The sequence below is a fragment of the Polypterus senegalus genome, chromosome 2 (genome assembly GCF_016835505.1).
Source record: "Polypterus senegalus isolate Bchr_013 chromosome 2, ASM1683550v1, whole genome shotgun sequence".
Classification (NCBI taxonomy): domain Eukaryota; kingdom Metazoa; phylum Chordata; class Cladistia; order Polypteriformes; family Polypteridae; genus Polypterus; species Polypterus senegalus.
In genome coordinates this window covers 204,728,034-204,740,360 of record NC_053155.1, presented here as the reverse complement: position 1 = coordinate 204,740,360, position 12,327 = coordinate 204,728,034, and the positions used below count along the sequence as shown (strand labels likewise).

Sequence of the window (12,327 nt, the reverse complement as noted above, 5' to 3'; positions counted from 1 at the left end):
TAGAATTCCTGAACTCTTGCCATATGACCCTGCCTTGTGACACTGCCCACTACATTGGTTAAAGACAATTCTTACCATAATTTTCAATATGTGCCATAAAGGAATCATTAGCAATGTTTTCGACTGCCTGTAAAACATTCATAAATCATCATGTCACCATCACTAGCTTGAGCTTTTAACACTTGGATGATAGAACTATTTTCTGATATAGCTGTCAGCATACCTTGAACTTGACTTTAACACAGAACTGCCATTAGCTCGGTGCTGTTTAGTTATTGAAGCATTATTGATTTACCCTGGATACAGCTGCATTTAGAATCTGCAGCAGAGTTCCCATGTCTGACTATGAATCTGTTGCCATTTCAGGGTAATGTGGGTGATAAAGTTTGAATGCAGCCTGTCAGTAGTGCATAAATTCTTTGTGCCTAGGCACCTACCCATTGGTTTTATATTATCTGCTTAGCAACTTGATATACTACTAAGGAAAATATACGTAGGAAATTAAAAATCATATAACAAATATGCTTGTCACTGAGTGTATATATGTACATTTTTGTTGCACACATATTTACTGTTGATATATACGTTTAATAAAGAAGTCTTTGAACAGTTATTTAAATTTGAGTAACCTTACAGTATCTTGGCATTACATTAAGTTATAAAGTATCATTCATCTTTGTAACCCGCTTATCCACAGAAGGGTCATGGGGTAGCTGAGGAGACTATACCAGCAATCATTGTTATGTTCACCAGTTCCCCTAATCTGCATGTCTTTGGACTGTTGGAGAAAACGTGAGCACCCATGGGAAGATCATGAAAGTGCCACACAGAAAATATCTGGGAAAATAAACCACTGTCTCCTTACTGTGAAGAAGCAGTGTTACCACTGTGCCAACCTATACAGTATCAGTCAAAAGCAATGGCAACAGTGCATAGCCAGAACTGTAGAATCATTAAGAAAAGAAAAATAAAACATAGCTTCTTTCAAAAGACTTTACTAAGTAAACAAAGAGAAGTATATAAGAATAAGTACAAAAAAGATAAAAATCATGTTTTTAGAGGATATCATAATGTCTATCATCAAAGGATACATACCATACTGTATGTGCTGATCTATTGAGACATTTTCATAGAACACATGCTACAAAGTCAAATAAATCTTCACCAAGAATAACCTTAATTTGATAAGGTAGTAAATTACATTCTGGAGAAACTATACCAAATACAAATTATTTCCATGTATTGTCAATATTTCCCATCTCTATTTAAAAACACCCATTCAGTTCAATTAAATACATACTAATATATGATTCAGTGCATAAGGACTACACTATATACTTGATAATCTGTCTATAAATGCTGAAAATTTGTGTTGATTGTGGTGCCTGTGTTTAGTCCTGGAGCACCACAGATGCTGCAGGTTTTTTTTTTTCTATCCCAGTTTATTAATTAGAAACCAGCTATTGCTGCTAAGACAATTGTTGCTCAAGCAACACTTCTGTGCTTCATTTTAATTAATTAATTTTCTAAAATTTCCAGCTATTAATTGTTTCATAGCAGCAGTAACTGACAACATTTTGCATGTTGGTTAAGGGTTGCAAATAAGAATTTCATCATATTCCGTACTTATGACAATAAAAGAGCTGCTACTACTACTGCTACAACTAGTGTAGGTAAACAGTCCCTTTGTGACAATACTACTACTGCTAACACTTACCTCTAATGTCTTACATTTCCCATTCAGTCGGCTACAGAGTCTCTGGTAGTTGGATGTCAAAACATTAAGCTCTGATTTTAAGGTCTCATGAGCGGCAGGTGGAGATTTTGCTATGAAACCATTCACCGAGTCTGTGAGTAGCTTGACTTTAACTTCCTTCTGTTCAACTTCCTCTTTAGCCCTCTGAAAGAGTATAAACCACAATTCAATTTCATTACACAGTTTTGGACTAATTTCACTAAACTTAATTTTAGTTTTGGCAGATTTAGATTAACTCACTTATTTTAATAAGTCTTCCCAAATATAATCACATAGAAACTCTTAAACTATGAGCCTATGGGATGAAAGATAACTTTGAATATAGAAAAATGAAATTATTTTAGCAAGGTACTAAGTTAAATTATTCACAAACATGTGGAAAAAGCAAAAGCAGGTTTAGAAAATCAACTAATGGATGCATGGACAGATTAAAGGATGGTTTTTAAAGTGAGTCTAAGATCTAGTTCAGCAGAAGGTTTGATGTCCCAGTAATGGAGATCCTCTATTAAAAACAGGAATTTTAGTTAACACACAGTATTCATAAAAAGAGATTATTTAGAAAGGTGGTGGTAAACTGTACATTTTTTGTCTTATTTTATATAAAAGTGATTGTGTTGTGTATGACACTATACCAATATCTCTTTATTATTTTAACTATATGATCCTTAGGCTATCCTAATTATACGTCACATACAAACACTAAGACTAACTGACAGGTTTAGTTTTTTTGATCTTATGCTACAGTTGCCTATGTGCAGATGATTCATGGACACTGATAGACATGCCCCATAGCATTAATGCTATGTTCCATGTGTCTTTCTGCATAAACGTCTAGAATTGTGCAGATTACTTGAATTAAAATGTTACTTAAAAAGACCGTACAGGTAAACTACCAGCATCTGAGGACCAATCAGTCATTGTCTGAATGGTGTCTATAGTCAGGCAATTTGCAGAAAGACGGAAATGCAAACAATATGTGTTACTTTACAAGTCCAGCCTGTTTAATTAGTTGAATTAAAAAAATAACATTAGGTTGTATATTATTATAAAGATTTTATTACTAAGAAAACCTTACAATTAAGACCATATTTATAAAAGTAATTCTAATTTTCTTTAATTTTGTTTTATATCCAAGATATTCATCATGCTCATAACATATCAAACCAAAATTTAAGACACCCAAAACCTCTAATATGCTATCACTGAGTTAAAGTAATAATTTTACACTGAAAATACAAATTTGTACATTCTATAATGACTTGGCTGTTCATTTCTAAAAAAGAAACACACGTGGTCTTGAGCAAAGTATTGCTGAACTCTTTCCAGTTTCAGGAACAGACCGCCACAGCCAATACCTGCCTGATCAAGCTGGCACATAAATGAATACCTAAGGCTTTGCCAAGTGTCACAGTTGGCAAAGCATAATACAATGTAGGAGATAATTAGAAACAATGCTGCTGATGACTCTATCCACATCAAAGACCACATTCATAGTACACATATGGACTTCTTGACTTTTTAACTAATAGATGAACTTTAATGCATTTTCTAAAATTGTTTATAAAAAAAAACTTCCTATTTTTTTTTTTAAAAATGACAATTCAGAGTAAAGAGAATAAAAGGCATATTTTCAAATCTGACTATTATAGTTACGTGCATCAGCCAAAATAAATGATTTTTAAAAATATGTTGCTTAATATTTGCTAGTTTATATTAGTAGGAGAAAGGGGATTCTCAAAGCACATTAAAGAGGAAGGATTTTACAGTTAAAATTTCATAACCCACTTTCCTAGAGTTAGGTCGCTGGAGCTAAAGTTAGTCTCAAAAGCAACTAGCATTAGCTAGGAACCTATTTGGCAAGGATTTCACTCCAATGCACAGAATCCTTACACGCATAGTCACACCAACTTGATTTATGGCTGCCAATCCACCTAACAGCATGTTCTTAAGAATGGCAGAAATAAGTCCCTGAAGAAATTCCATGTGAATGTTAAGAAACCTCTACAGAGCAACCACCACGGCCCCGCACCACACTTCAAATGTAAACCAATGCCCAAGTGCTATGACGCGTGCACCAATATACCACCCCATTCTGCAGTAGAATTAAATTAATTTCACTTGTACAATGATGCTCAAGCCCATTTGTTCACTGTTGTTGAAGCTGTAATACAGAGCCAGCCTGTTACAGTCTTGTTTTTTTAGAGAGATAACGTACTTGTATAAAACAGTAACAAGCAGTGAGAGCAGTCATGAGACTGTACAAAACATCAGCAATTTGGTTTCATGGTTCTGTTCTGTATTAAATAAAGAAACTCTAGCCCCTTTTCAGAAGAAATGTTTATATTATTAATTTTTTTAACCAAAAGAATCAGTTCCCCCCTAAACCTAATAAAATATATAAAGTAAATAAAGGTATGTACTGTATAATACAGGTTTCACATTGTCTTCAGTCATTGTGAATTTTACGTGATTTTCTAAACTTTGGCGATACATAATCACTAAATAAGAACATTTACTTCAAAATATAATATTTAAACATTTATTAAAAAGTCTTGCTGCACTTGACGGCAGCACTTTCCTAAGAAGCATGGTTTTCTCTTTCGTAATCACACCAGGTCACACCTTTATTGCACACTGCACAGTTATTAGGTTTTTTCTTGTTTACAAAAAACACTAAATTGGTAAGAAAAATAAAAAGGTTAAACAGAATCCATCCTTCCTTCAATTATCTAACCCACTAACTCTTAATGTAAAAAACAGTAATAACAGTAATGATTATTTTAATACAACTGCTAGGTGCTAAATGAAACAACATCACAGTGTTTTTGTAGCCTTCAAACAATATAGACCACATAAAAACATAAATATGAAGCCAAGCAAAAGGTACGGTCAAGTAAGGCTTATATAAGGATTTTCAAAATCTCACATGACTATAAAAATACTCTAGATAGGGTTTTAATCCAAATTAATAATTAACATATTAAATAAGCACATGACATTTGCACTACGTATGCCTAAACTAAGTATAAAGGCATGTTAATATTCTAGTGGATAAAATGATTGTAGCAAACTTTGCACAGATCTGCTCTCCTGAGTTCTAAGATGGTGTTTTTACTTTCAAACCATTACTAGGTCAAAGAACACTTCAAATCCTAGCATTTGCCATTTCTACTTTGGATAAGTCATTCTGCATTTCTAGTAATGTGCATAATAGTAAAGCATGCATCCCATGTGAACATTCGTAATCCTGCCGTGAAGTTTCAAATATAATTACTCTTGTCTGAGTAGCAAGGTAACTATGTACCTTTAATTCTTCCACTGCCTTTTTTAATTCTTCAGGGGATTTGTACTCAAAGTCCCTCTCCAGATAATCCTCTTCAGCCTGTGATATCCACTCTTGCATCTCAGACAGGTCTTTTCGAAGACTTATCGTCTTGTCCAGCCCTCCTTTCAAAGCAGATTTTTTTGCATAGGCCTTAAAATTGAAGAATAGCAATATTACTGAAGGATCAGAGTGCTCACCACTTTTGATGATTAAAAGGTGCCCAGAGTTAAAATTGTTACTTTAATAACATATAAGTGCATATGCCATGCTAAAGGCCATCTTTAAAGAACAATGGACTATTTGGAGTATAATTCTGCTAGTAATTAGTGAACTTACTAGAGTATGTCTTAGCTCTGTTATTATTATTATTTGGGTTCTCAGAAGTAGAGGGATTTTGTTTTAAGAACACTGTGTCGGAGAAATGATATGGGGCTACTTACATCTTTGTTCCCCCGTTAGACACAGTATCGATTTATAGAAGAAATGCCCTTGGTTACTGCAACACAAGGTTTATAACTGAGCTTCATATCCCTTAAATAGGTTTGCTGAGCTGATAAGAAACAAGATATGGAGCAATATCTTTAAATAGTAGTGACTTTACACATTTTAAATGATATTCCAATGTCACTACATAAAAATATGCCTCCCAAACACAGAATCAACAATTGGCCACTTTCAGGAGGTTGAAATTATTATTATATGATTTTGCCACTGGATATTTTAACAAGAGACAAAATCATGTATTGGAGGGCTGTGTAAAAGTCTTTTTAAGATTAGTCTAGATTTTAGAAAGCACGTTCCTTGGCTGTGCACCTTGTCCAATTAACACAATCAATTATGAACTGTTTAAACTGATACACACAATTTGAACTTATGTAACAGTTTTGGCAAAACGCAATATGAAATTTAAATTCTAATAAATAAGTATTTCAAGAAAAAAAATAATGTTTCAACCAAAACATTTGAAGCAAAACATATTCTGAGTAAATCTTATTTCTGTTGTTAGTCCATTGAGTAAAAAAAAAAATAAACGTTTCACTGTTTTTGTTATTAATTTGCCTTCCCTGGTGTTCTGTGTTAGAAATGTCAATATTTTCATAAAGACATTAAAAGTGGCTACTTTTATTTTCAAATGTTATTTTTTTCAATGCAAAGGTTGTATGGACTATTTAACAAATGACATCAGGTACCAGAATTATTTAAACTGTATGTATTCGCAAGAACCTGCTTAAAAGGTAAACAGTCATTTTTGTGATATTTTATTGTTTTAAGTTGATCAAAGAGTTACTGTTTAGAGAAGAGTACAACAGATAGTGTAACAAAGTGCAGAATAAATGGAAAGAACATCCTGTAAAGTTAAATGTGAATGTCAGTAACCTTGGATGCATTTGGAGTGATTACTAAGAACAGGTCATTATTTATTTGCAAAAATAAAAAAAAAATCAACATTAATTACTAGCACTTTCACAAATAATCCGTCTACCGACTTCATAGGAAGAGTCACCAAAGACATGAATGTCACAGCCAAGGAAAGTAAACCTCTCGACAAGGTCGACACTCTCTCCATCAGTAGATGGATTGGGAGAGCATAGGGAGTCATGAGGTCGCTGGAAAGGGGTGTGTGGCGCTCCTGATATCTATGCAAAAGGATGAAGGTCCAAGTCTTTAGAGTCCTGGTGCTTCATGTGTTGCTATATGGTTGTGAGACATGGATGCTATCCAGTGACCTGAGATGAAGACTGGACTCCTTTGGCACTGTGTCTCTCCGGAAAATCCTTGGGTACCATTAGTTTGACTTTGTGTCGAATGAGTGGTTGCTCATGGAGTCCCGAATGAGGCAGTTATGGTACTACGGCCATGTGGAGCGTTTCCCAGAGGGTGATCCAGCTCGTAAGATCCTCATTGTTGGGGACCCGTGTGGCTGGACCAGGCCAAGGGGTTGCCCACGTAACACCTGGCTGTGGCAGATAGAGGGTAATTTCCAAATGGTGGGACTGGACTGCATGTTGCCTGGGGGGTTACCAACCGGGATCCTGAGTTGTTTCATCATGTAGTGGGTGTGGCAACACACTGTACCAGTGCATGCTCCCTGACTTGACCCACAAATATAAATGTCAAATGTTGGTTAAAAGCAGAGATTATTGCTGGTTTGTGGATATGATATGTAAGATCTTTGTGCATGAAAAGAAAGGATCAAAATACTAAATAATAGTGATAGGGTATCACTGTCAGAAAGTTGTTTGCAATGAAACATCAATTAATGTGATATTTTGCCCAAATCATTATTTGTTAACCCAAAAGCACTACCGCTACAATCTGCTTTCAGTTTATATGATGTTTTTAATAGTGAACACAAGTATGCATTTTCTAACATGTTTATATTTTTAATATTTTGATTAGAATAAGGTGAATTGTGTTGTCTATGGTTCAAAGGTTAGCCATGACAGTTAGAACCATAACCACTTAATAATGCTGCCTTATATAAAGTATATAGAATATGTATATACAGTGGTGTGAAAAACTATTTGCCCTCTTCCTGATTTCTTATTCTTTTGCATGTTTGTCACACAAAATATTTCTGATCATCAAACACATTTAACCATTAGTCAAATATAACACAAGTAAACACAAAATGCAGTTTTTAAATGATGGTTTTTATTATTTAGGGAGAAAAAAAATCCAAGCCTACATGGCCCTGTGTGAAAAAGTAATTGCCCCCTGAACCTAATAACTGGTTGGGCCACCCTTAGCAGCAATAACTGCAATCAAGCGTTTGCGATAACTTGCAATGAGTCTTTTACAGCGCTCTGGAGGAATTTTGGCCCACTCATCTTTGCATGATTGTTGTAATTCAGCTTTATTTGAGGGTTTTCTAGCATAAACCGCCTTTTTAAGGTCATGCCATAGTATCTCAATTGGATTCAGGTCAGGACTTTGACTAGGCCACTCCAAAGACTTCATTTTGTTTTTTTTCAGCCATTCAGAGGTGGATTTGCTGGTGTGTTTTGGGTCATTGTCCTGTTGCAGCACCCAATATCGCTTCAGGTTGAGTTGACGAACAGATGGCCGGACATTCTCCTTCAGAATTTTTTGGTAGACAGTAGAATTCATGGTTCCATCTATCACAGCAAGCCTTCCAGGTCCTGAAGCAGCAAAACAACCCCAGACCATCACACTACCACCACCATATTTTACTATTGGTATGATGTTTTTTTTCTGAAATGCTGTGTTCCTTTTACGCCAGATGTAACGGGACATTTGCCTTCCAAAAAGTTCAACTTTTGTCTCATCAGTCCACAAGGTATTTTCCCAAAAGTCTTGGCAATCATTGAGATGTTTCTTAGCAAAATTGAGACAAGCCCTAATGTTCTTTTGCTTAACAGTGGTTTGCGTCTTGGAAATCTGCCATGCAGGCCGTTTTTGCCCAGTCTCTTTCTTATGGTGGAGTCGTGAACACTGACCTTAATTGAGGCAAGTGAGGCCTGCAGTTCTTTAGATGTTGTCCTGGGGTCTTTTGTGACCTCTCGGATGAGTCGTCTCTTCGCTCTTGGGGTAATTTTGGTCGGCCGGCCAGTCCTGGGAAGGTTCACCACTGTTCCATGTTTTTGCCATTTGTGAATAATGGCTCTCACTGTGGTTCGCTGAAGTCCCAAAGCTTTAGAAATGGCTTTATAACCTTTACCAGACTGATAGATCTCAATTACTTCTGTTCTCATTTGTTCCTGAATTTCTTTGGATCTTGGCATGATGTCTAGCTTTTGAGGTGCTTTTGGTCTAATTCTCTGTGTCAGGCAGCTCCTATTTAAGTGATTTATTGATTGAAACAGGTGTGGCAGTAATCAGGCCTGGGGGTGGCTACGGAAATTGAACTCAGGTGTGATACACCACAGTTAGGTTATTTTTAACAAGGGGCAATTACTTTTTCACACAGGGCCATGTAGGTTTGGATTTTTTCTCCCTAAATAATAAAACCATCATTTAAAAACTGCATTTTGTGTTTACTTGTGTTATATTTGACTAATGGTTAAATGTGTTTGATGATCAGAAACATTTTGTGCGACAAACATGCAAAAGAATAAGAAATCAGGAAGGGGACAAATAGTTTTTGACACCACTGTATGTATAGTATATGTCACAATGGTACTGTCACTAAACAAGAGAATATATTTCAATGGATTACAAAACTGGATTATAAATACTACTGTAAATCACAGTATTGAAAATGTGTAACAATGATATTTTCCATATACTATTTGATTCTAATAATCACTAGTTGGTTTGTCAGCTGCAAACCAAGTTTGCATTTTAAAATGTTTCAGCTTTAAAGAAGAAAAATATTAGAATTCTGTACCTGTTTGCACACACTGTCCCACTGAGCATTGAGCTCAGTCAGTTCTTCCTGAAGCTTGATGGAAAATGTAGGTTCAGCCTCATTCTTCAGAATCTGACCCACATCATTAATGCCATTAAGACTAGGCTGAATAGTTTGGATATCATTCACAAGAGCCTAAAGAGAAGAATAATAAAGAAAACGCTGCTTATGAAATGATGAATGTGGTGGTATTTATACAGCATAGATAAAACTATATTACTAGGAAATTACTTCCAGGTCATTATTAATATGAAGCCTTTTAACATTACATTCAGTGGCTCATAAACCCATAAGTATCATAACACTCCCCTTAGGAGACCTCTTTGTGCTTGAGAAGTGTCAGAACATAGAGGTCATGATAGAGGATGTCATATAGTGTACTGTATGCCTAGGTGCACTTTCTGAGTTTTCTCAATTAATGCCTTACAAGGTTCTCAATGGTTTCCAGGTCAGATATAATAATCTTCTCCCAGTTAATTTAAAGCAAAATTATAGGGATATTCTGGAAGATATTCTTTAAAAAATCACAGCATAAGGACTATTTCCAGTCTGTAAATATAGGCTACAATAACTTAAAGTGATCATCTGATAGATAAAAAGAACTATCCTATAATTACTGCATCTACTTAAATGTCATGCTATATTGGCACAAAACGTGAATCATTCAAAATGCATTTAATGCATTGTTTTAGAAAAAAGTAATGATTTCATCTTAAAGGTTTTACTTTCTGATATTTCAAATAATCATTTTTTCACTTATTTACAGGATGTATAACTGATCTATGAAGTGTCAGACTTTCGCTGCCATCTTTGGCTTTAAAATTTCATGCATAACATCAATGAAAATAAAACAGTATATTCATGCACTATTATAACTGGAGTCAGCTACTTCATAAATAAAAAGAAAAAACTAATTATCAATCTCTTTGTTTTTTATTTTTAAATGAACTTGAAGCTGCATACAATGGCATTAATACCAAGGCAGTAAATTAAGCAGAATATCTCAGACAATATCGACTCCGAGATGCTTCATATATGTCCATAATTTTTAATGTCTAGACATTTTCAAAGTTCAGCTTTTCAGCCACCATGCTATATAAATATAAAACAACTATGTAATAAATTCAAGTTTAACTTTAGATTCTAAAGTATTTCAGTAAATTAGAAATAGATGAAAGGAAACCTTTAAAGAATAAACTAAGTAAGTATTTGACTTGAGGACAATTGAGAATCAATACACAAATACACTTGGCAATTTTATTCCAAATATTAGATGCAAAATTAAATCTAACTTAGCTTCTTAGTGGATGAATAAGGGGATAGCAAAGAATTTACTGAAAAAATACGTAGTGACTATAGCACTACACATTTATAAATAAAGCAATTGTAATGTTTTACATAATCTGGATAATCTGGAAATTCTGGAGCTACATATTAGTGAACTCCTTGTTATCAATAAGGAGATAACATACTCAAACAACAGAAACAGTTTAACAGCTTTAATATAGACTTTTGTGAACAGTACAAGCCAAGAGAGGTTATGTTACATCCATAATAAAACACCTGAGAACTGCATACTGATAACTGCTACTACAAAAAGGACATAAAAACTTTAGAGAAATTCTAAAGAAAAGCTATTAGATATATTCTAGGACTGTAACATGAGCTATCTAGAAAGACCATATGTGAATGGCATAAAAAGGCTCAAAGCAGGTTGTCACAAGGGAACATTAATGAAGTTTCACACAAAATGTATTTTTTTACAATGTACAACATTTAAACACTAGTCCTTCTTGGACTTCAAACCCTGAAGTTGTGGGCTCAAATCCCACTACTGACACTGTGTGACCATGAGCAAGCCACGTGACCTGCCTATGCTCCAACTGGAAAACCAAAAGAAATGTGAGCGATTGTATCATAAATGTTGTAAATTATCTTGGATAAAGGTGTCAGCCAAGTAAATAAATGTAAATGTAAATGTAAAACCCTTTAAATTGTCATTGTATATTTATCATTGATAGGCATGCTTTTATAGACACCAAAGGCCCAAAAGCTGTACTTTCTGCAGATTAGACCTTATGATGGATGATATGCAGAGACAGCCATCCCGGCCGGGAAGGAGAGTGGTTCCTTAACCAGATGGGAGTCCAGCTTTATGCCACTCCAAGAAACTGGGCAAAGAAAACTCTTCCTTTCCCAGAACAGAGGCAGAGGATGTCAATGCCAGAAAGAATACACGGGCATTCCAGCTGGGTTAGATCCAGGAAGGAACAATACCAAGCCGGGAGGCCCATACAATTGAAGGACTGGAGAGAACAATGGATTCAGTACATTGCCTCCCCCAGAACGTTAGATGGCAGCTTTCTCGGATTGCAGCGGTGCCCTGGGTTTTTTATTGGGTACTGTGGGTGCTGCAAAAAACAGAACAGCCATATGGTATTGGGTTTCTGCCTAACCAGGAAATGCTTGCCAACCATTTGGGCAGAACAACAGAAGCACTTCTGGGTTAGCTAATATAAAAGGACTTGCTGCCTTCATCCAGACGAGCCAGAGTAGGGTGGGAGTGAACAAAGCTCGCCTGGGTGGTGTTGAGGAGTAGAAGAGAGAGAGAGAGGAGAAGCAGAAGAGAATTGTAGTAATTATGCTTTTGGGCTTGTGTGGAAGATATTTGTACAAATAAATCAACATCATAATGCAAACATAACTCAAATTATAAACCACTTTTAAGGTGATAAATTTTTAAAAGTAGAAAATATATTTTTTATAGCAGGAATCCAAAAAGCATTACATAATTTTAAGTAGTGATCACATTTGATTTAGCACCACCTTTTATGCACTTAATGTATGTCTAATACACCGGGCTTGTAATCAAAT

At 35.2% G+C, this 12,327-nt stretch overlaps 1 protein-coding gene across 12 annotated transcripts in view; it reads right to left on the bottom strand.

Moving 5' to 3' along the window:
- dmd (dystrophin) overlaps window positions 1–12,327 on the bottom strand; it is a 2,654,580-nt gene that overhangs the window by 1,577,695 nt on the left and 1,064,558 nt on the right. For all 12 annotated transcript variants that reach the window (XM_039745194.1, XM_039745193.1, XM_039745197.1 and 9 more), the window contains exons 25-27: window positions 9,433–9,588; window positions 5,061–5,231; window positions 1,718–1,900 (exon numbers count right to left, since the gene is read on the bottom strand). In XM_039745194.1, the coding sequence (XP_039601128.1) occupies window positions 1,718–1,900; window positions 5,061–5,231; window positions 9,433–9,588 (510 nt within the window). The remainder of the gene's footprint in view (window positions 1–1,717; window positions 1,901–5,060; window positions 5,232–9,432; window positions 9,589–12,327) is intronic.